Consider the following 25,337-nt stretch of genomic DNA (forward strand, 5'->3'; position numbering starts at 1 on the left):
CTAGCGCCCGTGACAGGAAATGCCCCAAAGCGCAACATGGACACAGCCAAATTGGTGAAGGAAAACAAAGGTGTTTTTTGCAAAGTGCCTACCTGTAGATTTTGGCCTGTAGCTCAGCCGCCACCTAGGGAAACCTACCAAACCTGTGCATTTCTGAAAACTAGAGACCTAGGGGAATCCAAGATGGGGTGACTTGTGTGGCTCGGACCAGGTTCTGTTACCCAGAATCCTTTGCAAACCTCAAAATTTGGCTAAAAAAACACATGTTCCTCACATTTCTGTGGCAGAAAGTTCTGGAATCTGAGAGGGGGCACGAATTTCCTTCCACCCAGCGTTCCCCCACGTCTCCCGATAAAAATGATACCTCACTTGTGTGGGTAGGCCTAGCGCCCGTGACAGGAAATGCCCCAAAGCGCAACGTGGACAGACCCAAATTGGTGAAAGAAAACAGAGGTGTTTTTTGCAAAGTGCCTACCTGTAGATTTTGGCCTGTAGCTCAGCCGCCACCTAGGGAAACATACCAAACCTCTGCATTTCTGAAAACTAGAGACCTAGGGGAATCCAAGATGGGGTGACTTGTGTGGCTCGGACCAGGTTCTGTTACCCAGAATCCTTTGCAAACCTCAAAATTTGGCTAAAAAAACACATGTTCCTCACATTTCTGTGGCAGAAAGTTCTGAAATCTGAGAGGAGCCACGAATTTCCTTCCACCCAGCGTTCCCCTACGTCTCCTGATAAAAATGATACCTCACTTGTGTGGGTAGGCCTAGCGCCCGTGACAGGAAATGCCCCAAAGCGCAACGTGGACACAGCCAAATTGGTGAAGGAAAACAGAGGTGTTTTTTGCAAAGTGCCTACCTGTAGATTTTGGCCTGTAGCTCAGCCGCCACCTAGGGAAACCTACCAAACCTGTGCATTTCTTAAAACTAGAGACCTAGGGGAATCCAAGATGGGGTGACTTGTGTGGCTCGGACCAGGTTCTGTTACCCAGAATCCTTTGCAAACCTCAAAATTTGGCTAAAAAAACACATGTTCCTCACATTTCTGTGGCAGAAAGTTCTGGAATCTGAGAGGAGCCACGAATTTCCTTCCACCCAGCGTTCCCCCACGTCTCCCGATAAAAATGATACCTCACTTGTGTGGGTAGGCCTAGCGCCCGTGACAGGAAACGCCCCAAAGCGCAACGTGGACACATCCAAATTTGTGAAGGAAAACAGAGGTGTTTTTTGCAAAGTGCCTACCTGTAGATTTTGGCCTGTAGCTCAGCCGCCACCTAGGGAAACCTACCAAACCTGTGCATTTCAGAAAACTAGAGACCTAGGGGAATCCAAGATGGGGTGACTTTTGTGGCTCGGACCAGGTTCTGTTACCCAGAATCCTTTGCAAACTTCAAAATTTGGCTAAAAAAACACATGTTCCTCACATTTCTGTGGCAGAAAGTTCTTGAATCTGAGAGGAGCCACGAATTTCCTTCCACCCAGCGTTCCTCCACATCTCCCGATAAAAATGATACCTCACTTGTGTGGGTAGGCCTAGCGCCCGTGACAGGAAATGCCCCAAAGCGCAACGTGGACACAGCCAAATTGGTGAAGGAAAACAGAGGTGTTTTTTGCAAAGTGCCTACCTGTAGATTTTGGCCTGTAGCTCAGCCGCCACCTAGGGAAACCTACCAAACCTGTGCATTTCTGAAAACTTGAGACCTAGGGGAATCCAAGATGGGGTGACTTGTGTGGCTCGGACCAGGTTCTGTTTCCCAGAATCCTTTGCAAACCTCAAAATTTGGCTAAAAAAACACATGTTCCTCACATTTCTGTGGCAGAAAGTTCTGGAATCTGAGAGGAGCCACGAATTTCCTTCCACCCAGCGTTCCCCCACATCTCCCGATAAAAATTATACCTCACTTGTGTGGGTAGGCCTAGCGCCTGTGACAGGAAATGCTCCAAAGCGCAACGTGGACACAGCCAAATTGGTGAAGGAAAACAAAGGTGTTTTTTGCAAAGTGCCTACCTGTAGATTTTGGCCTGTAGCTCAGCCGCCACCTAGGGAAACCTACCAAACCTGTGCATTTCTGAAAACTAGAGACCTAGGGGAATCCAAGATGGGGTGACTTGTGTGGCTCGGACCAGGTTCTGTTACCCACAAATCTTTGCAAACCTCAAAATGTGGCTAAAAAAACACATGTTCCTCACATTTCTGTGGCAGAAAGTTCTGGAATCTGAGAGGCGGCACGAATTTCCTTCCACCCAGCGTTCCCCCACGTCCTCCGATAAAAATGATACCTCACTTGTGTGGGTAGGCCTAGCGCCCGTGACAGGAAATGCCCCAAAGCGCAACGTGGACAGACCCAAATTGGTGAAAGAAAACAGAGGTGTTTTTTGCAAAGTGCCTACCTGTAGATTTTGGCCTGTAGCTCAGCCGCCACCTAGGGAAACCTACCAAACCTCTGCATTTCTGAAAACTAGAGACATAGGGGAATCCAAGATGGGGTGACTTGTGTGGCTCGGACCAGGTTCTGTTACCCAGAATCCTTTGCAAACCTCAAAATTTGGCTAAAAAAACACATGTTCCTCACATTTCTGTGGCAGAAAGTTCTGGAATCTGAGAGGAGCCACGAATTTCCTTCCACCCAGCGTTCCCCTACGTCTCCTGATAAAAATGATACCTCACTTGTGTGGGTAGGCCTAGCGCCCGTGACAGGAAATGCCCCAAAGCGCAACGTGGACACAGCCAAATTGGTGAAGGAAAACAGAGGTGTTTTTTGCAAAGTGCCTACCTGTAGATTTTGGCCTGTAGCTCAGCCGCCACCTAGGGAAACCTACCAAACCTGTGCATTTCTGAAAACTAGAGACCTGGGGGAATCCAAGATGGGGTGACTTGTGTGGCTCGGACCAGGTTCTGTTACCCAGAATCCTTTGCAAACCTCAAAATTTGGCTAAAAAAACACATGTTCCTCACATTTCTGTGGCAGAAAGTTCTGGAATCTGAGAGGAGCCACGAATTTCCTTCCACCCAGCTTTCCCCCACGTCTCCCGATAAAAATGATACCTCACTTGTGTGGGTAGGCCTAGCGCCCGTGACAGGAAATGCCTCAAAGCGCAACGTGGACACAGCCAAATTGGTGAAGGAAAACAGAGGTGTTTTTTGCAAAGTGCCTACCTGTAGATTTTGGCCTGTAGCTCAGCCGCCACCTAGGGAAACCTACCAAACCTGTGCATTTCTGAAAACTAGAGACCTAGGGTAATCCAAGATGGGGTGACTTGTGTGGCTCGGACCAGGTTCTGTTACCCAGAATCCTTTGCAAACCTCAAAATTTGGCTAAAAAAGCACATGTTCCTCACATTTCTGTGGCAGAAAGTTCTGGAATCTGAGAGGAGCCACGAATTTCCTTCCACCCAGCGTTCCCCCACGTCTCCCGATAAAAATGATACCTGACTTGTGTGGGTAGGCCTAGCGCCCGTGACAGGAAATGCCCCAAAGCGCAACGTGGACACAGCCAAATTGGTGAAGGAAAACAGAGGTGTTTTTTGCAAAGTGCCTACCTGTAGATTTTGGCCTGTAGCTCAGCCGCCACCTAGGGAAACCTACCAAACCTGTGCATTTCTGAAAACTAGAGACCTGGGGGAATCCAAGATGGGGTGACTTGTGTGGCTCGGACCAGGTTCTGTTACCCAGAATCCTTTGCAAACCTCAAAATTTGGCTAAAAAAACACATGTTCCTCACATTTCTGTGGCAGAAAGTTCTGGAATCTGAGAGGAGCCACGAATTTCCTTCCACCCAGCGTTCCCCCACATCTCCAGATAAAAATGATACCTCACTTGTGTGGGTAGGCCTAGCGCCCGTGACAGGAAATGCTCCAAAGCGCAACGTGGACACAGCCAAATTGGTGAAGGAAAACAAAGGTGTTTTTTGCAAAGTGCCTACCTGTAGATTTTGGCCTGTAGCTCAGCCGCCACCTAGGGAAACCTACCAAACCTGTGCATTTCTGAAAACTAGAGACCTAGGGGAATCCAAGATCGGGTGACTTGTGTGGCTCGGACCAGGTTCTGTTACCCAGAAATCTTTGCAAACCTCAAAATGTGGCTAAAAAAACACATGTTCCTCACATTTCTGTGGCAGAAAGTTCTGGAATCTGAGAGGCGGCACGAATTTCCTTCCACCCAGCGTTCCCCCACGTCCTCCGATAAAAATGATACCTCACTTGTGTGGGTAGGCCTAGCGCCCGTGACAGGAAATGCCCCAAAGCGCAACATGGACAGACCCAAATTGGTGAAAGAAAACAGAGGTGTTTTTTGCAAAGTGCCTACCTGTAGATTTTGGCCTGTAGCTCAGCCGCCACCTAGGGAAACCTACCAAACCTCTGCATTTCTGAAAACTAGAGACCTAGGGGAATCCAAGATGGGGTGACTTGTGTGGCTCGGACCAGGTTCTGTTACCCAGAATCCTTTGCAAACCTCAAAATTTGGCTAAAAAAACACATGTTCCTCACATTTCTGTGGCAGAAAGTTCTGGAATCTGAGAGGAGCCACGAATTTCCTTCCACCCAGCGTTCCCCTACGTCTCCTGATAAAAATGATACCTCACTTGTGTGGGTAGGCCTAGCGCCCGTGACAGGAAATGCCCCAAAGCGCAACGTGGACTCAGCCAAATTGGTGAAGGAAAACAGAGGTGTTTTTTGCAAAGTGCCTACCTGTAGATTTTGGCCTGTAGCTCAGCCGCCACCTAGGGAAACCTACCAAACCTGTGCATTTCTGAAAACTAGAGACCTGGGGGAATCCAAGATGGGGTGACTTGTGTGGCTCGGACCAGGTTCTGTTACCCAGAATCCTTTGCAAACCTCAAAATTTGGCTAAAAAAACACATGTTCCTCACATTTCTGTGGCAGAAAGTTCTGGAATCTGAGAGGAGCCACGAATTTCCTTCCACCCAGCTTTCCCCCACGTCTCCCGATAAAAATGATACCTCACTTGTGTGGGTAGGCCTAGCGCCCGTGACAGGAAATGCCTCAAAGCGCAACGTGGACACAGCCAAATTGGTGAAGGAAAACAGAGGTGTTTTTTGCAAAGTGCCTACCTGTAGATTTTGGCCTGTAGCTCAGCCGCCACCTATGGAAACCTACCAAACCTGTGCATTTCTGAAAACTAGAGACCTAGGGTAATCCAAGATGGGGTGACTTGTGTGGCTCGGACCAGGTTCTGTTACCCAGAATCCTTTGCAAACCTCAAAATTTGGCTAAAAAAGCACATGTTCCTCACATTTCTGTGGCAGAAAGTTCTGGAATCTGAGAGGAGCCACGAATTTCCTTCCACCCAGCGTTCCCCCACGTCTCCCGATAAAAATGATACCTGACTTGTGTGGGTAGGCCTAGCGCCCGTGACAGGAAATGCCCCAAAGCGCAACGTGGACACAGCCAAATTGGTGAAGGAAAACAGAGGTGTTTTTTGCAAAGTGCCTACCTGTAGATTTTGGCCTGTAGCTCAGCCGCCACCTAGGGAAACCTACCAAACCTGTGCATTTCTGAAAACTAGAGACCTAGGGGAATCCAAGATGGGGTGACTTGTGTGGCTCGGACCAGGTTCTGTTACCCAGAATCCTTTGCAAACCTCAAATTCTGTCTAAAAAAACACATTTTCCACACATTTCGGTGACAGAAAGTTCTGGAATCTGAGTGGAGCCACAAATTTCCTTCCAACCAGCGTTCCCCCAAGTCTCCCGATAAAAATGATACCTCACTTGTGTGGGTGGGCCTAGCGCCCGTGACAGGATATGCCCCAAAACGCAACGTGGACACATCACATTTTTTCATTGAAAACAGTGCCTACCTGTAGATTTTGGCCTCTAGCTCAGGCACCTAGGGAAACCTACCAAACCTGTGCATTTCTGAAAACTAGAGACCTAGGGGAATCCAAGATGGGGTGACTTGTGTGGCTCGGACCAGGTTCTGTTACCCAGAATCCTTTGCAAACCTCAAATTCTGTCTAAAAAAACACATTTTCCACACATTTCGGTGACAGAAAGTTCTGGAATCTGAGTGGAGCCACAAATTTCCTTCCACCCAGCGTTCCCCCAAGTCTCCCGATAAAAATGATACCTCACTTGTGTGGGTGGGCCAGGTGCCTGCAACAGAATAAGGCCCAAAACTTGTAGAGATAGAGGGGATAGCACAGCAAGTTTATAAGGACATATTCTTTTATACATCTTTAGACTGACTCTGCTTTGGGGACCCACATAAGTGAGGTGTCATTTTACTTGGGAGGCTGAGGGGAACACTGGGGAGTAGGAATTTTGTGCTGCAGTGGTGATCCTACGAAGAAAAGTAAGGAAAATATGCTTTTTTAAGCACATTTTGAGGTTTACAGAGGAGTCTGGGTAAGAAAATGTTGGGGGATCCACGCAAGCCACACCTCCCTGGACTCCTTGGGGTGTCTAGTTTTATAAAATGTCTGGGTTTGGTAGGTTTCCCTAGATGAAGGCCGCACACAGGACCAAAAACATAGGTGCTCTCTCCCCCTCAAACACAGGTAGTTTTGTAATATATCGTTTTGATGTGCCCACATACGTCCGTGATGTGCCAAACACTAAAATTTTGAAAAGAAACACAGTTAGGTTATGTGAAAAAGACCCCTCACCCACCAACCAAGTTGGTGGCATGCTTCATCATCGGGGTCCCACCTGAGGCACCTAGCGTGTCACAGGTGTGCTGCGACGCCTGATTACAGCGGAGCAGGTTTTGTCATTTTTACCACACATACTGGTTGGATTTGGCACGAGGGTGAGTGATGGTTCAGTGGATCAAATTTTACTAACAAGAGCTTTCACAAAAATGAAATGCACTGTTAGTAACTGAAAGGCAAAAAACTGAACCAATGACTCACAGCTCGTGAGCTGTAAAGCCGCGACAAGGCACCAACCGCTTTACAGTCCATTCACACAACTTTCATACATGACACACACAAGGCCATTCACACCGCCAGCCACGGGCCCAGCACATTACAACACTCACATCGACAGACAGCGCCACTCAAGGGCCCATCACTTACATATGCCCACATGCCTGATACAACAATCACACCAGCTGATGGGAGTGTGTGGACTGGTGTTTGGCTGGCAGTGTGGTGCAGTAGCCAACAGCAAGTCAATATGTACACTCTCAGCCAAGCCCCACTCCACCCACAATGGCATCATTTTTTTTTTTTTTTTTAACAGAGGAACCCCTAACTAAGTAGAAAGAATTACAAAACTACAAACACAAAAGCTCTAACTAAGAACATGACAGAAATGCTAACCATGAAACTAAACACATGAAAATACAAAACAGACATGAGTTTACACTCATGGTTGTTCCCAGAAATTCTTCTGGGTGTGGTAATTCTTAAAACAAGCACCGACACACAGCCCAGGCTTTGAAGGACAATCTGGGCAGTACATTCGAGTCTCCCTCCGGATACCTCTTCGAAAACACACTCTACATTTCTTAGCTGGAAAGTCTTTTTTGGGTGTGGGAGGAATGTGCTCAGCAAAGTGGCGATCTTTCAATCTAGCCACATCCTCCACCACTGCTCCTCTAGGAACTCTGGCCTGTTCCACCACAATAAGGCTCTCTATCACTGACTCCTGAAATTTCACAAATGTCATCTTTGACTCTGGAGACCTATCCCTAAACACAATAAAAGCATTGAAGGTTGCTAAGTGGAAGAGGTGAAGTGCTAACTTCTTATACCAAACGTAAGACTTACGAATAGCAGTATAAGGTTCCAACCTCTGGTCAACTCTATCTACACCTCCCATGTGCTTATTATAATCTAAAATGCACACAGGTTTGCGCACTTCAGCAACCTGGCCCCAAACAGTCACAGGGGAAGTACTCTCATCATGGATGGTACTTAGCATGTAGACATCCCTCTTGTCTGAAAATTTCAAAGCTAGCAGCTCCTCGTTCCGCAAGGCACAGCACTGTCCTCTCTCAAGTTTTTTACAGACAAGCTCCCTTGGATAGCCTTTCCGGTTAGAACGGATTGTGCCACAAGCAACTGTGTCCACTCTAAACAATTCCTTGAACAATTGCACACCAGTGTAGAAGTTATCTACATACAAATGGTGACCTTTGTTGAACAGTCGTCTACCAAGATCCCACACAATTTTCTCAGTAACTCCAAAAGTGGGAGGACAACCAGGGGGGTCAATATTGGAATCCCTACCAGTGTACACACGGAAACTATACACATATCCTGTCCTACTTTCAGACAGCATATACAATTTAATTCCATATCGTGCCCTTTTGCTAGGAATGTACTGCCTAAAAACCAAACGACCCTTGAAGAGGACCAAAGACTCATCCACATCTACAAAATGATCAAGGACAGGCCTAATCTTAAAAAGACGGTCAGAATCTGGGTGATCTCGTGGCAAGGCTAATGCATTGTCAACAAAATGCAGCATCCTAAGAAGAAGCAAATACCGATTACGACTCATGGTCGCTGGAAATATAGCTGTTGCCATCAAGGGACTAGTAGACCAATAAGAAGCCAGTGACGGCTTCCTTATCAACCCCATCAAAAAAGTCAATCCCAAAAACTTTTTTAACTCCTCCAAATTTGTGGGAATCCACTGGGCAGCTCTAGAGTGTGGCCTAAGTCTAGCAGCGTTGTCCCTCAAATGCTGCTCCGCATACAAATTAGTCTGCTCAACAATCTCTTCCAAAAACACATCATCCATGAATAACTCAAAGAAATTGATAGGCATAAAGTTCTCTGTATTGGCGTTACACCCCGGGAGACCAGTAAAGGCAGGCAACTCTGGCTGCTCCATGTTTGGGGCAACCCAGACATCAGGTCTTATAACGGGAAACCTTTCAGCCCCAGGTTACTGCACTATTGGCACATCAATGTCCTCCTCTAAAACAGGCCCTTCATCTGCACTGAGTGTGGCTTCATCATCAGAAGATTCCCCTCCAAGAGAAACATCACTGCCAGAATCTCTGACTTCCTCCTCTGCCTCAGATGCAGAGTCCGTCTCATAGTCATGATCAGACTGTGACTCAAAAAGCATACCAACCACCTGCTGAGCGGTCATCCTGCGGCTAGCCATGATCTCTCCTGCTAAAATTAACTGGACAAATTCACCACCAACAACCAGCACTGTGTAAGACAAGTAACAAAGTGTAGCTTTGTTAGTAAGAGTTATAAACTCAAAAACTATACCGCTCACTTGCCTGAAAAAGCTTGATTCACCAGCTACTACACAGCAATCACCAATGATATCCCACTAAAAATAAAGAAAGAAAGGCAAATTAGAAATAAGACAAAACAAATATCATTGTACACAAACCTAAGGACAATTTCACACACAATCCTGCATTTAGTACACCCCCTACAAACATGTCATTCATGCATGGCAACAATACTCCTTTGGAGAAAATTGTTTTTACTTACCTAAAACATGCAACTGTGCAAACTGCAGGTCAACCACCGCCAAAACCGCAAGGAGCCACAGCAAATAAAGCGAAAGCTTTGAACTAGAACATAAAGGAGGAAAACATTTTTTATCACAAATGGAAAGACTTCTTCAGTTGACAAACACCCCACCATCAAACATTTAGAAATTGGTGCCTAAGTGGATTCTGCCATAGGGGCAGATGGGCCTACTAATAAAATAGGCCTGTCTACCCCAAGGAAGCAAGAAAATACCTTTAGTAGTGTGTCCCCATGGAGAGCGACCCTTGCCAAAGGGGACAGCCCTCAAAAAAAAAAAAAAAAAACACACACAACACTATCCCTGGTGCCTAAGTGGCTTCTACCCCCCTTGGGGGCAGGTGGGCCTAACAAAATAGGCCCATCTGTCCCCAGGGGATGTAGAAATGGGCAACAGGTCAATGCCCCCCTTGGGGGGGGGGCCCCGTGACCAAGGGGACGCCCCCCCACAAAAATAAACAAATAAAAAAAATCCCTGGCGTTCTAGTGGTTTCTGCCCCCCTTGGGGGCAGACCAGCCTAAAAATAATAGGCTGATCTGTCTCCAAGAGGTGCAGAAATGGCCTGGGTACATGTGCCCCCAAAGTGGGGGGCGACCCTTGCCCAAGGCCCCCCCCATCCACTAACACACACACACACTATCCCTGGTGTCTAAGTGGCTTCTGCCCCCCTTGGGGGCAGGTGGGCCTAAGAAAATAGGCCCATCTGCCCCCAGGGGGTGTAGAAATGGGCAACAGGTCAATGCCCCCCTGGGGGGGGCGCCCCGTGACCAAGGGGACGCCCCCCCACAAAAATAAACAAATAAAAAAAATCCCTGGCGTTCTAGTGGTTTCTGCCCCCCTTGGGGGCAGACCAGCCTAAAAATAATAGGCTGATCTGTCTCCAAGGGGTGCAGAAATGGCCTGGGTACATGTGCCCCCAAAGTGGGGGGCGACCCTTGCCCAAGGCCCCCCCCATCCACTAACACACACACACACACTATCCCTGGTGTCTAAGTGGCTTCTGCCCCCCTTGGGGGCAGGTGGGCCTAAGAAAATAGGCCCATCTGCCCCCAGGGGGTGTAGAAATGGGCAACAGGTCAATGCCCCCCTTGGGGGGGGGGCGCCACGTGACCAAGGGGACGCCCCCCCACAAAAATAAACAAATAAAAAAAATCCCTGGCGTTCTAGTGGTTTCTGCCCCCCTTGGGGGCAGACCAGCCTAAAAATAATAGGCTGATCTGTCTCCAAGGGGTGCAGAAATGGCCTGGGTACATGTGCCCCCAAAGTGGGGGGCGACCCTTGCCCAAGGCCCCCCCCATCCACTAACACACACACACACACACACACTATCCCTGGTGTCTAAGTGGCTTCTGCCCCCCTTGGGGGCAGGTGGGCCTAAGAAAATAGGCCCATCTGCCCCCAGGGGGTGTAGAAATGGGCAACAGGTCAATGCCCCCCTTGGGGGGGGCGCCCCGTGACCAAGGGGACGCCCCCCCACAAAAATAAACAAATAAAAAAAATCCCTGGCGTTCTAGTGGTTTCTGCCCCCCTTGGGGGCAGACCAGCCTAAAAATAATAGGCTGATCTGTCTCCAAGCGGTGCAGAAATGGCCTGGGTACATGTGCCCCCAAAGTGGGGGGCGACCCTTGCCCAAGGCCCCCCCCCATCCACTAACACACACACACACACACTATCCCTGGTGTCTAAGTGGCTTCTGCCCCCCTTGGGGGCAGGTGGGCCTAACAAAATAGGCCCATCTGCCCCCAGGGGGTGTAGAAATGGCCAACAGGTCAATGCCTCCCTTGGGGGGGCGCCCCGTGACCAAGGGGACGCCCCCCCACAAAAATAAACAAATAAAAAAAAATCCCTGGTGTTCTAGTAGTTTCTGCCCCCCTTGGGGGCAGACCAGCCTACAAATAATAGGCTGATCTGTCTCCAAGGGGTGCAGAAATGGCCTGGGTACATGTGCCCCCAAAGTGGGGGGCGACCCTTGCCCAAGGCCCCCACCATCCACTAACACACACACACACACACACTATCCCTGGTGTCTAAGTGGCTTCTGCCCCCCTTGGGGGCAGGTGGGCCTAAGAAAATAGGCCCATCTGCCCCAAGGGGGTGTAGAAATGGGCAACAGGTCAATGCCCCCCTTGGGGGGGCGCCCCGTGACCAAGGGGACGCCCCCCCACAAAAATAAACAAATTAAAAAAAATCCCTGGCGTTCTAGTAGTTTCTGCCCCCCTTGGGGGCAGACCAGCCTAAAAATAATAGGCTGATCTGTCTCCAAGGGTTGCAGAAATGGCCTGGGTACATGTGCCCCCAAAGTGGGGGGCGACCCTTGCCCAAGGCCCCCCCATCCACTAACACACACACACACTATCCCTGGTGTCTAAGTGGCTTCTGCCCCCCTTGGGGGCAGGTGGGCCTAAGAAAATAGGCCCATCTGCCCCCAGGGGGTGTAGAAATGGCAAACAGGTCAATGCCCCCCTTGGGGGGGCGCCCCGTGACCAAAGGGACGCCCCCCCAAAAAATAAACAAATAAAAAAAAATCCCTGGCGTTCTAGTAGTTTCTGCCCCCCTCGGGGGCAGACCAGCCTAAAAATAATAGGCTGATCTGTCTCCAAGGGGTGCAGAAATGGCCTGGGTACATGTGCCCCCAAAATGGGGGGGCGACCCTTGCCCAAGGCCCCCCCCATCCACTAACACACACACACACACACTATCCCTGGTGTCTAAGTGGCTTCTGCCCCCCTTGGGGGCAGGTGGGCCTAAGAAAATAGGCCCATCTGCCCCCAGGGGGTGTAGAAATGGGCAACAGGTCAATGCCCCCCTTGGGGGGGCGCCCCGTGACCAAGGGGACGCCCCCCACAAAAATAAACACATTTTTTAAAAAAACTGGCGTTCTAGTGGTTTCTGCCCCCCTTGGGGGCAGACCAGCCTAAAAATAATAGGCTGATCTGTGTCCAAGGGGTGCAGAAATGGCCTGGGTACGTGTGCCCCCAAAGTGGGGAACGACCCTTGCCCAAGGCCCCCCCCCATCCACTAACACACACACACACTATCCCTGGTGTCTAAGTGGCTTCTGCCCCCCTTGGGGCAGATCAGCCTAAAAATAATAGGCTGATCTGCCCTCAAGGGGGGCAGAAATGGCCCTAAAAGACATGCCCCCCAAAGGGGAGCGACCCTTGCCCAAGGGGGCGCCCCCCCATCCACTACACACACAATCCCTGGTGCCTAAGTGGCTTCTGCCCCTCTTTGGGGCAGATGGACCTAAAAAAAATAGGCCGATTTGCCCTCAAGGGGGGCAGGAAAGGCCAACAGTTCTCTGCCCCCTTGGGGGGGCGCCCCTTGCCCAAGGGGGCACCCCCCCACATAAATACACATAAAAATAAAAAAAACCTGGTGATCTAGTGTTTTCTGCCCCCCTTGGGGGCAGATCTGGCTAAAAAGTAGCCAATCTGCCCTCAAGGGGGGCAGAAATGGCCCTAAAAGACATGCCCCCCAAAGGGGAGCGACCCTTGCCCAAGGGGGCGCCCCCCCATCCACTACACACACAATCCCTGGTGCCTAAGTGGCTTCTGCCCCCCTTGGGGGCAGATGGACCTAAAAAAAATAGGCCGATCTGCCCCCAAGGGGGGCAGAAAAGGCCAACAGTTCTCTGCCCCCTTGGGGGGGCGCCCCTTGCCCAAGGGGGCACCCCCCAACACATAAATGCAAAAAAATATATAAATCCCTGGTGATCTAGTGTTTTCTGCCCCCCTTGGGGGCAGATCTGGCTGAAAAGTAGCCAATCTGCCCCCAAGGGGGGCAGAAATGGCCTAAGAAATTGCCCCCTAAAGGGGAGCGACCCTTGCCCAAGGGGCCGCTCCCTGCAAGCCGAAATCGGCAAATATATACAAAAAAATACAATCCCTGGTGTCTAGTGGGCATTCCTGCTGCCCGATCGCAATGCGATCGGGCAGCAGGAATGCTCAAAGAGACACCGGGGGAAAGGAAAAGCCTTTCCTTTTCCCCGGTGCCTCTTTCTACAAAGCCCCCCACCCACCGGGAAGAGATTCTTACCTCTTCCTTTCTCGCCGCACAGGAAGCAAATGGCTTCCTGTGCGGCGAGAACCCCATAATGAAGTCAGCGCGCGATCGCGCACTGACATCATTATGTGGGGGTGGGGGGGTCGGAGGTGGAAGGGGAAGGGCTTCCCCTTCCATCCCTGACTTTGGGGGGTGGGGGGAAGCACACAAAGGGAGCGAGAGCGCTCCCTCTGGGCTGTGTGCCGAGGACGTAGTGGTTACGTCCTCGGCACAGCAGCACTGTGCCGCGGGACGTAACCACTACGTCGCGGCACAGAAGGGGTTAAGGAAACAGTATTTGTGTTTTCAAATTGCTGTTTCAATAATAGTTATGATTGTTCTGATAGAATACAGTCGTGCGGCAGCACTCACAGATGAAAGCAGCCCTCATGTGCCCATATTTAGTAACGTTTGTATTGGCGCTGTCACAATGCACCGTAACGTAGGGCTGCACAAATGGGCCTTTACAATAGTAAGGACATTGAGGCAGCCTCTTCCATCTCATGTTTTTTACGCAAAGGCCCACACACATCCTTAGTAAAGATGGGATACGGTATTCATCGGGTGACTATCACCAAAGTGGCCCCAGGGCATTGTAGTAATTGCACTTCACAATTTTACTTTTCATTTTCTTGACGCCCTTTTATATCTTGAAACGATCTGTGACATGAGTATTTTTCTCAAGCAAGTTCTTGCCATCCCTTGTCATCATTTAAGCCGATTTAATAAGCGCGAGAAGCCTTTCCACTGATGCTGGAAGACCCATTTAACAGGTTGAGATTGTAACAAAATGAAAATAAAATTGTGAAAATGATTCTTCAAGTACCAGAAGGCACTGGTGTCACATTAATGACCAACATTTAAACAATATTGGGTGACTTACCCTCATGCAAGGGTACTGCTACCCCACTGTATGATGTATGTATGCTTGTTTTTTAGTGTTTCTTCATACATAGGATGCTGACTGATTGAAAGGGCTTAAATGAGTTTTGATCATTCAAATGGTTTCTCGTAGGAAACAAACATAGTCTAATTATCGGCTGGAAGTAAATCAGAAGTGTTTACTTATTTTCTTGTTTTCGTATAGGTTGAAATTTATATGCATACTATTTTATGGGTACGGCCACTGCAAACAGTGTATTAACAATGGCAAAGATTGTAATAGTTGAGTTGAAGTTGCCTGTTCAGTGCTAATCAAGTGTAATGTAAGTCAGTTTAACCAGAGAAAAGCAACAAAGAGATCCTTTAAATAGGCCGCCCTGCGGTAAAATTGCTTTGCTCTGCAAGGCAGAGATAGCTCGCAAACTTGCATTCGGGACACACATACAGTGACACTCCTTGTTGGTGTAAAAGGTCATTTATTTAGGACAGGATTTAAACATAACATCAACTAACATTTAACTGTAAACCCTCCTTTTAACCAGACCTTAACTTGTACGATTCCTTTGCCTTCATTCTCTCCTCAAATAGCTCCCTTCAATTCTCCTACCATAGACGCTCCCCTATTCCTCCCATGCCTTCCTTGCTTGTAACCTACCTCCCCGCACTCTGATCCTTCACCTCCTTGTTTTTCCCCCTGGAAGGGTGGACAACCCCGCATCTGTCTCTCCACCCTCCCCCATCTCCTGCTACGCACATCACCAAATCACCTGCCCTGAATGACTTCTAAATCCCCTCTTAACAGCCCTACCTTTCTGCCAAACATACTGTCGCCTTCCTCTCCTTCCTTCCTAAGCTGGGTGGGTGGGTGGTCAACGTTGCTCTTGTCCTAAAACCCCAGTCGGCACGGAACAGAGGCCGACCCCACCCTTCCACCCCCCTTTTAAGCCCTGCCTCAACTCCCACCCCCACTTACCTATTGACCAATCGGGCGCCTATGTGCCACTTCCTGTTCCCCGAACGTGCCCGTGGAGAGACTAGACCGGGTCTCTCTTTCCGTGGGCCCCTCCATCGGGACACACATACAGTGACACTCCTTGTTGGTGTAAAAGGTCATTTATTTAGGACAGGATTTAAACATAACATCAACTAACATTTAACTGTATACCCTCCTTTTAACCAGACCTTAACTTTTACGGTTCCTTTGCCTTCATTCTCTCCTCAAATAGCTCCCTTCAATTCTCCTACCGTAGACGCTCCCCTATTCCTCCCATGCCTTCCTTGCTTGTAACCTACCCCCCCCCACTCTGATCCTTCACCTCCTTGTTTTTCCCCCTGGAAGGGTGGACAAGCCCGCATCTGGCTCTCCACCCTCCCCCATCTCCTGCCAACCAGTGAAACCCATGCAGCCTTTCGCTGCCCCACCCCAGGAAAAACAACCCTTTTTCCGGTTCTGTATTTCCTCCTCCTCTATTTTTTTTTTTTTTTTTTAATCCCTAATCCACAAATTCACACCCCATAAACTCTCTAACATCAACCTTAACTCTGTTAGGTAATACGCATTTCCTAACTGTGACAAATGGACCCCGTCATCTCGGAACAAGGCCTTCTCCTGCTCCTTTATGCCCTTGTGCTTTAACACCTTGATCCCCTGAGCCCAGCAGAATACCCTCATTGCTCTATTCAACTTTTTTCGAGCCCGCTCAATGGCTCCGTGATTAAGTGCCCCTCTCCATGCCCTTCTTGGCACAAATTCTGTCCATACCAAACATGTCCCGCATAGTTTCTGCTTCAAGAGTTCCAAATCTCTCTGCATGAGCTGTATCAAAGTGAGCCCCGATAGCTTCACTAGATCATTTTCCCCAAGATGGATCAATAAGAGGTCCAGACATCTCCACTGCGGCAAGTTACCCGTGATAAATAGGAGCAGGCTCCCCCACCTCATACCACTCTTGCCCCACCAACGAACTTCATGGTGTCTGCTGGGCAGTCCCAATGATCTGCTGTAAATTTGCCTCTCCGCAAATTTCGCCGCCCAATGAACAAATGAATGGCCGACCAACCATGTTGTCATCTTGTCTTTCTGCGGCCCGGCCACACATTCTGCAAAGAAAAAACACTGTAAAGGCTGTAGTGATAAGCTAAACCCCCCCCCTACTCTGCTCTCCTCTCCTCAAGGCCTGACATAACGCTCGCAGCACCTACATTTCCATCTCCCTATGGCCTTGATCTTAGCCCAATCCCAGCCTAAATGGGCTGCCGCTGTGGCTGCGACAATCCTGAATGAATGCGTTCCATAATCCCCTGCACGCCAGCCTGTCCGACCAAGTGCCATTCTCATAACCTGTAACAGCTGATAGCTAGTCAGCTTTTTCCCTGATGCATGTACAAAGACCCCTGAGTCGCCTGCCCTATGCCAACTTGCCTTGAACATGATCCACTCTGTTACCGGGCATGCTATCTCCACGCCCCCTTTTTCCAGCCATACCCATTTGCCCTTACCAAGCTGATCCGTCTTCGACCGCCTAAGCCAAATCCCCAGCCTGTCCTTGTGCATGCACACCTCCTTCATTCTTACCCCAATTTCTTTCCCCACCCCCAACAATTCGGACACTCGAAACGCACCAAAAAACATCCAAACCATGCATAAGCGGAATAAACCCACCTCATACTCATCCGTACAACAAACTGGTAACACATGCAACAGCTCCAGCATTATTTCAAAAGTAATGGGTTCTCTTGCCGGCTTAGCCCCGTTGGCCCTGACCCTGCCCCAACCCTTCAGCATCTTACCTAATAAGTCATTATGCGCAGGGTCAAAACCAAAAAAGAGTTTCCCATGAAATGAAATGCCTGCCAGCTTTCCCCCAATTGTAGCTGGGGATAAACCCTCCCCGATCAGAAAAGGCACAAAGCGCATGGCCCGTGCTTCGAGAGTCAGCAGGCCTTGTGCCCAAAAATTGCCCCCAAACGGGTCAAAAGATTGAAACTCCAACCATGCAAGTCTGTAACTTCGCCGCGTAGATACCGCTAAAGACATCTCCACCAGCCCCGTGATCATCATGCCCCCCACTCCCAAATGTCTGCCGGGACCGCAGTCTTGTTCCATTCCGCTCCAGGTGCCAACCCGCGAAAACGTCGCCACTGTGAACGAGATAGGGAGTCTGCAATCTCGTTGTGAACCCCAGGTATATGTGCAGCTTTAAAGATAACATTCAAAGATAAACATTGAAGCATAAACTGACGCAACAAGCACAAAACTCTGAGGTCGCTCGCCCTCTGCCTGTTGACCAACTCTACCACCGTCATGTTGTCTACTTCAAAGATCACTGTCCTGTAGGCTAACTCCCGTCCCCACACTGCCAGTGCCACTAGTAGAGGAAAAAATTCCAGGAAAGCGATGCTTCTCCCCTTCCGCGACCAAAGTGAAGGCCATGTTTCCGCGCACCACCTCCCATCCCAGTATAAGCCAAAACCCGACGCTCCCGCCGCATCTGAAAAAATTTGGACCTGCCTCACCGTGTCTGAGTCACCAAAAGACATTGGTACCCCATTAAAAGTTTTCAAAAAGATCTCCCATACTTTGATGTCTTCTCGTTATGCCAAGGAAACTCGTATTCTATGGTGTGGAAGCACTGCACCTGACATGGACAGCCCCAAACGTCTACAGAAAGTCCGACCTCCCCTTACTACCCTACATGCAAAATTAAGGTACCCTAACAGTTTTTGGGCCGTCCGTAAATCTCTTTTACACAAGGTGAGCACAACTGCCAGGAATTCCAGTATTTCCATCACTTTCGCCGCTGGCAATCTGGCGACCAAAGCCTCTGCATCCAGTTCAATGCCCAAAAAGGTCAAAATCGGTAATGGTCCTTCTGTTTTCTCTGGGGCAAGAGGCACTCCTGTCTGCTGAGTTAGCCTCCGGAAACTGTCCAAGGCCCGCCCACAAGCCCCGGATGCGTCTGTTCCTACAAATAGGAAGTCATCCAGATAATGAGTCACCGTCCTATGGCCACTCATTCTCACAAAGACCCACTGTAAGAAAGTGCTGAAAGTTTCAAAAAGCATGCAGGATATCGCACAGCCCATGGACAGAACCCTATCCACATAAATGGCGCCGTCTAGCTGCATGCCTAACAGGTCAAAGTCTGCTGGGTGAATGGGAAGTAATCTAAAGGCTGATTGAATATCACATTTCGCCATTTCAGCTTTCCGCCCGCACTTTAAGACTAACTTCACTGCGTCATCGACTGACGCATAAATTACCTTGGAGTCCTCTTAGGCAATGAAGTCATTGACTGACGCACCTTCAGGCCATGACAGGTGATGAATCAAACAAAACTCTCCCTGTGCTTTTTTGGGTACCACTCCCCAAGGAGATATCATCAATGAGTCACTTGGCCATTCGAAAAACGGCCCAGCTATTCTACCCAGGGCCACCTCTTTTGCCAGTTTGTCACGCACCACCTGAGGCCGCTCTTTGGCTGACCGCAAGTTGTCCGCCCACCTCCTCTCTCGGGGACCTTGATAACCTATTCTAAAACCTTCTCGAAAACCCCACTCCAGTAGTCACGCTTTGTCCGCTTCCGGATATATGCGCAACCAAGGCAGCAAAACATACAGTCTAACTGGTGTAGGACCCCTTTGGTGCAGGAGTGCCATGCGATCCCCTCCCTCTTGACGCTCTCCACTGCTCTGCTGGGCTGGAGAGGGAGAAACATTGGATGACGGCCCCGCAGTTGGAGCAATCATGTTTAAACCTGCACTGTGCTCTGGAACAAAAACCTTTGTTAAAGTTCCAGCAGGCCCCCGAAGTTGCCCCTGTAGTTTTTGTAGCAGCGCCCGCCCCTTCCGGGGCGGGCGTGCCTGAAAGGGCTTATATACTACTGGCAGACCGCTCGCTGTATGCGTGGACGCTGCTGACTGCGCCGATGCCATCCATTGCATCCACAACTCTGGATCTACGTCCCCCAAGGTTTTTCAGGATTTACACTCACCCGAGCTCTGAACTCCTCGTCATAACTGAGCCATGCAAACCCCCCGAAATGCATTTGTGCCTTTCTAATAATGTCCATGTATTTAAAAAGCGCAATGGCCCTATCCAGGTATTTTTCGCAGTATATACTGGCAAATATCATAAATGCCGACGTCCAATTGTCCATTGTGATAGGAACCCTGGGCCTGCGCGCTAGTTCCCATTCCTCCTCCTTGGAACCTTCCTTTGCCTGTATGTCCCTGTGTAGTAGCTTAAAAACATCCACGTATTCGTGTTTCCATATCCTGGCTTTTGTTTTCTCTGCTATGTGAGACCCGAGGGGCATAGCCAAACCAATATATGGAAGACGTTTCTTATGACCTCCCCCCTCCTTGTCCTCTGCGGTCGTGTCTACCCCCGCAGTCTGACTGCCTGTAGCTGTGTCTAGAGTGGAGGTGCCTTCTTTGTCCTTATTCTCATCCGTTCCTTGTACTGAAGTAGGACCTGATGTCTCCCAAACTGACCCGTCCCCCACACCAATAGATTTACTTGTGCTTGCCTCCCTTGATGTCACCCCCCCTTCGCCCCAAACTGACCACCATCTCCCCTTACTTCCGACATTCTCTCCCAAATTCCTTGGCACTCTCTTCAAAGTTCTACCGCGCGGCATAGCTTGCCGCCCTCCTGCTGGCCCTTCTGGTACAAAGGTATCCTGAAAAACAAAAGCAGAAGAAGAGGTTGCGCCGCTCTTGCGCCCTCGCCCCCCCCCTTTCTTGACAGCGCTCACCTCCACATCCCGAATCTCACCATCTTCCCATTCGTCCCCTTCGTCCTCATAGTCCAGTTCCAATTCCTCTTCTCCTCCCCACTCGCCCATGTGTTGGGCATATCCTCTTGCCTTGGTTGGTATAGTCTATCATTTCCGTACCCGCATGGCGCACACCATCGCTGCGGTACCCGCGTTCCCCCGGGGTGGAGAAGGCCGCCGCTGACCCCTCCATTGCTTCGTGCCAACGCGCTTGGGCCGTATTGCGCCCAGTTGGCGTAGCCCTTCTCCTGCCAACCTCAGCTGTTGGCATTGTTTTACTTCTTCCCCCGTGACCGTATCCGTCACTGGGGTTCCCCGCGCCGACCTGCCCTTCGGCCGCATCAGCCTCTTGTCCCTGGTCCACTTCTGACTGTGGTACCCAGACCCAGGTACCCCTGCCTGCCCCGACTGCTGTGCCCCTTTATTCTCTCTGGCCTCTCTACCACTTTTGACTGCTTCGCTACGAGCGCTCGCCTCCTCCCTGTCCTTGCACAACTGGGCCCACCTGGCCTCCGTCGCGACCACAATCCTACGCTGTTCGCGTATCCTGGCTTCTAGGTCCCAAGTTTCTGCCTGGTCCCAAGTTCCCTGTGTGCATGGGGCCGGGGCCCCCATGGGCCCTGTTTCATCTGCTGCCTTGAGTTTCACCAATCTGGCCTGGCGAGGAACTGCCTTGGCTCTAGCATATTTGCCTCTTTTCCTCACTGGGGCCCCGGAGCCCCCTTGGCTGTAGCCCTCCCCTTGTGGTATGACAAATCTAGCGGGCAGCTTCCCCACTGGGCCCGGGCAAGGGCTGCTCGGTCGCCCCGCCTTGTAATACGGGCCCTCCCCCCCCTGCCGGGTGTCCCTCCGCGCCTGAGGGGTCGGCTCCTACTGTTGCGCTGTCTGCGCCTGCGGTTCCTGGTCCCGCGTCCTGTATGCCTTGCGCTTCTCCACTAAACATCAACGGGCTATGTGCGCTGGGGGTCCCCAGCGGCACACCTGTGTCCTGACCAGGGGCCCCAGGCCCCTCCTCCCTGTCCCCGCCCGAGTCCTGAGACTCGCATGCTGCGATTGCAGCCGCGACCCGACTGGATGCGGCCCTTGTCGGCCGTGACATCCCCACCCAGGCCTGATCTAGCACCCCCGGCCTGAGTAAATCCGCCCGGCCTGCCTTGCCCAAAACGCGGAGCGTGGCCCTCACTGCCTCTGCATCGTGGCTGGTTGCCATGCCGCCTCCCGGCGTCTCACAGGTGCCGATGTGTGGCCCCAATACCGTGTAGCCTGGCCTGCTGTTCACTGGGGAGGTGTGTGGTGCCTGTCCTGCTGTGTTCTGCACCGGACTAACTGACTGTCCCTAGTACTGCGACGATGTCCCCAGTGGCCCCCGTGGCAGGGCGTGCCCCCCCTTTGGGCCCCTTGGTGTGTCTGTACCCCCTTGTGGGCCCGGCTGTTGGGTGACTATATATATTTTTTTATTATTTAATTTCTATGCCCCCCCATTTATGGCCATGCTGTTGTAGGGCAGGGGCCCTCCTTGCTGCAGGGGCCTGGCCCACTAGTAGGCCCCCCGTAGCGTAAACTGCCCTATAACCTGGCCACCGTCCTCTCCTGTTTTTTTTTTTTTTGGAATTCACTGGCCCTCAGGCTTTTTTTTCTCCAAATATATATTTTGGGGCCCCCGCTGTGGTCTATCGCGGGCGCGTGGTCCCCGCGCCTCGCTCCCTGTTTTATGAAGTGATGTTGGTAGGAAGGAGGCAGGCGCGCGGCCTCACGCACTTGCCTCTTTAAGCGGTAGCACGTAGGGAAAAATGCAGCCCCCCCCCCCGGCACCACCTGCGCTGCCTCCCGGCACCAACCCGCCCTTCCGGCAATGCCCCCTGCCTGGCCCTGACACTCCTACCTGCACGTGCGCACCTTCTCTAAAACTCTGTGGAAACTTCCTCCTCAACGCTGCTCTCGTCCTAAAACCCCAGTCGGCGCGGAACAGAGGCCGACCCCACCCTTCCACCCCCCTTTTAAACCCTGCCTCAACTCCCACCCCCACTTACCTATTGACCAATCGGGTGCCTCCGCGCCACTTCCTGTTCCGCGAACGTGCCCGCGGAGAGACTAGACCCGGTCTCTCTCTCCGCGGGCCCCTCCAATCAGCAGCTCTGTTGAGCTAAATAAGGTATCAAGGCACGTATTTATACTTTTTTAGCGCCGCATTTGCGTAGTTTTTTTACGCAAAATCGGCTCAAACTTACAAAATACAATCGTATTTTGTAAGTTTGCGCCGATTTTGCATCAAAAAACTACGCAATTGCGGCGCTAAAAAAGTATAAATATGGGCCCAAGTTTTTTGTTTTACTTAGGAAACACCCTTGTCCAAGAATTGATGTGTTCATATAGTCAATACCAATCCATGCTTTCTAGATTTGTGTATGTAAGTGAAAAAATTCTGAATGAATAGATTTGTGGCATTTTGAACTAACCTGCTTTTTCTTTGGTTCTGTTTCAGGTAGTGACAGAGAGTGAGACTACACCGGTGGAGTCATGCTTCACACAGCCTTGTCATGCTGGCAGCCATGTCTGGGTTTGGCTGTGGTGCTCATCTGCATGGCCTCAGCCCTGGGCTGCCCAGCCCGCTGTGAGTGCTCTGCCCAGAACAAGTCAGTCAGCTGCCACCGCAGGCGTCTCCTCTCCATCCCCGAAGGCATCCCCATTGAGACCAAAATCCTGGACCTCAGCAAAAACCGTCTAAAAAGTGTGAACCCTGATGACTTTACTGACTATCCACTGCTGGAGGACATTGACTTAAGCGACAATATAATTGCCAATGTAGAGCCTGGGGCCTTTACCAGTCTTTTTAACCTGCGTTCCTTGCGGTTGAAAAAGAATCGTCTGAAGCTAGTGCCCCTTGGGGTGTTCACTGGCCTGTCAAACTTAACTAAACTTGATATCAGTGAAAATAAAATTGTGATTTTGCTGGACTTTATGTTTCAGGATCTGCAGAATTTGAAGTCTCTTGAAGTTGGGGATAATGAACTCGTGTACATATCCCACAGGGCATTTAGTGGGCTACTTAGCTTGGAACAGCTCACTTTGGAAAAGTGTAACCTCACAGCTGTACCAACAGATGCCCTTTCACACCTTCACAACCTCATCAGCTTGCAGCTCAAATATCTCAACATCAATTCTTTACCTACAATTGCCTTCAAGAGACTGTTCCGACTGAAGAACCTAGAAATCGATTACTGGCCCTTGTTGGATATGATACCGGCTAATAGCCTCTATGGACTCAACCTCACATCCCTTTCAATTACCAATACCAACTTGTCTGCCATACCATATCTTGCATTGAAAAACCTGGCCTATCTTACCCATCTAAACCTCTCTTACAATCCCATCAGCACTATTGAGTCAGGCATGTTGGCAGATTTGGTGCGTCTTCAGGAACTGCATATTGTGGGTGCCCAGCTGCATACAATTGAGCCACATGCTTTCCAAGGACTCCGATTCCTGCGTGTTCTTAATGTGTCACAAAACAAGCTAGAGACACTAGAAGAAATTGTGTTCTATGCTCCCAAAGCGTTGGAAACTCTCTGTATAGATGACAACCCATTGGCCTGCGACTGCCGCCTTCTTTGGATGTTTAAAAGGCATCCCCAGTTGTATTTTGGAGGCCAGCAACCAATGTGTGCTGGACCAGACAATGTCAAGGAGCGCTCTTTCAAAGAATTCCATACCACAGTACTTTCATTTTACTTTACTTGCAAAAAGCCCAAGATTCGTGACCGGGAGACGCAGCAGCTGCAAGTGGATGAAGGTCAGTCAGTGACACTCGTCTGTAATGCTGATGGAGACCCACCTCCAGTTATCTCTTGGTTGACACCTGGAAGACGACTGGTTTCTGCCAAGTCAAATGGAAGAGCCACAGTCTCTGCAGATGGCTCACTGGAAATAGGATCTGCCCAAGTTCAAGATAGTGGAACCTATGTTTGCATCGCTAGCAATGCCGCTGGCAATGATAGCTTCACAGCCTCCCTTAGTGTGAAAGGATCTCCTTCAGACGGATATATGTATGATAACAGAACCCCAATGTCTATGACAGAAGCTAATGAGACCAATTCCAATGGAACCAATACAAACATGACATTCTCCCTGGACCTTAAGACCATATTGGTGTCTACGGCAATGGGTTGTTTCACGTTCCTGGGTGTGGTCTTATTCTGTTTCCTTCTCCTTTTTGTATGGAGCAGAGGGAAAGGCAAGCATAAAAACAACATTGACCTAGAGTATATACCCCGCAAAAACAATGGTGCAGTAGTGGAAGCAGATGTGGCCACTAGTGCCCCCCGGAGGTTCAATATGAAAATGATTTAGCAGGCAGCTACAAACAACGCTTAATCATATGGCATTGTGTCTGACTGGTGAACCAACTTTGGCACTCATAAGCGCCATAAATGGAGGCAGCTGTCAATGTGTCAAATGGAGGTTTTGACACAAAAGACTATGTTGGTTGTACAGTGGAGCCCTCAAAACTCAGGGCTGGTATGCCGAGGCCTTTCGCAGAGTTGGTTTCCTAATTGTTTGCATTGCAAATATTGGCATTCTGGGGATCTCAGTAAGACTCTTGGGTCAAGTTCATGGACAATTGTGCACCATTTTCTACCACAACTTAAAGAGGGAAAACAAACCTACAGTGTAGGATTTACTATAAAGAAGAAGCGTTTGTCTAAAACATATTCAAAGGTGAAATTTGTATCTATAGAAGTCATTTCTTTAAGCCTCTCATCATAAGCTTCATGTTGGCTCCAGACTCCAAAAAATTGGTATAACGTTTCTTTTCTTTTTGTTAACATACACAGTGTACATTTAAAGCAATACGGATGAGAAGTTGTGCTTTAGTGATCCACTGAATCTGACCCCAGTGTGATGTCAATCACCGCACACATACACAGGTGACTGAAAATAAGAACATTCCCCAATATCCGTATGGCTAAAATAGGATACCCAAAAACTAACGTTTAAGGCAAAGATGCTTTGACTCTATTAACTACTGTTAATGTTAATAAAGGCATACGCCTAGTTTTGATACAGAACTGAATTATTTTTTTATATGTGATATCACCCTGGACCAGTTTACTGTAATAAACTCCTTGGTTTCATCTGTCAGATTCCAATTAATACACCTTGGC

The 25,337-nt window shown here is 49.8% G+C and overlaps 1 protein-coding gene across 10 annotated transcripts in view; it reads left to right on the forward strand.

Annotated features, from left to right (window-relative positions):
* LINGO2 (leucine rich repeat and Ig domain containing 2) overlaps window positions 1-25,227 on the forward strand; it is a 3,618,115-nt gene extending 3,592,888 nt beyond the window's left edge. For all 10 annotated transcript variants that reach the window (XM_069240594.1, XM_069240603.1, XM_069240567.1 and 7 more), the window contains one exon: window positions 22,658-25,227. In XM_069240594.1, coding sequence (XP_069096695.1) covers window positions 22,693-24,522 — 1,830 coding nt within the window. In that variant the 5' untranslated portion in view covers window positions 22,658-22,692 and the 3' untranslated portion in view covers window positions 24,523-25,227. The remainder of the gene's footprint in view (window positions 1-22,657) is intronic.
* The last annotated feature ends 110 nt before the right edge of the window (window positions 25,228-25,337 follow it).

This window comes from Pleurodeles waltl, chromosome 1_2 (genome assembly GCF_031143425.1).
Source record: "Pleurodeles waltl isolate 20211129_DDA chromosome 1_2, aPleWal1.hap1.20221129, whole genome shotgun sequence".
NCBI lineage: Eukaryota > Metazoa > Chordata > Amphibia > Caudata > Salamandridae > Pleurodeles > Pleurodeles waltl.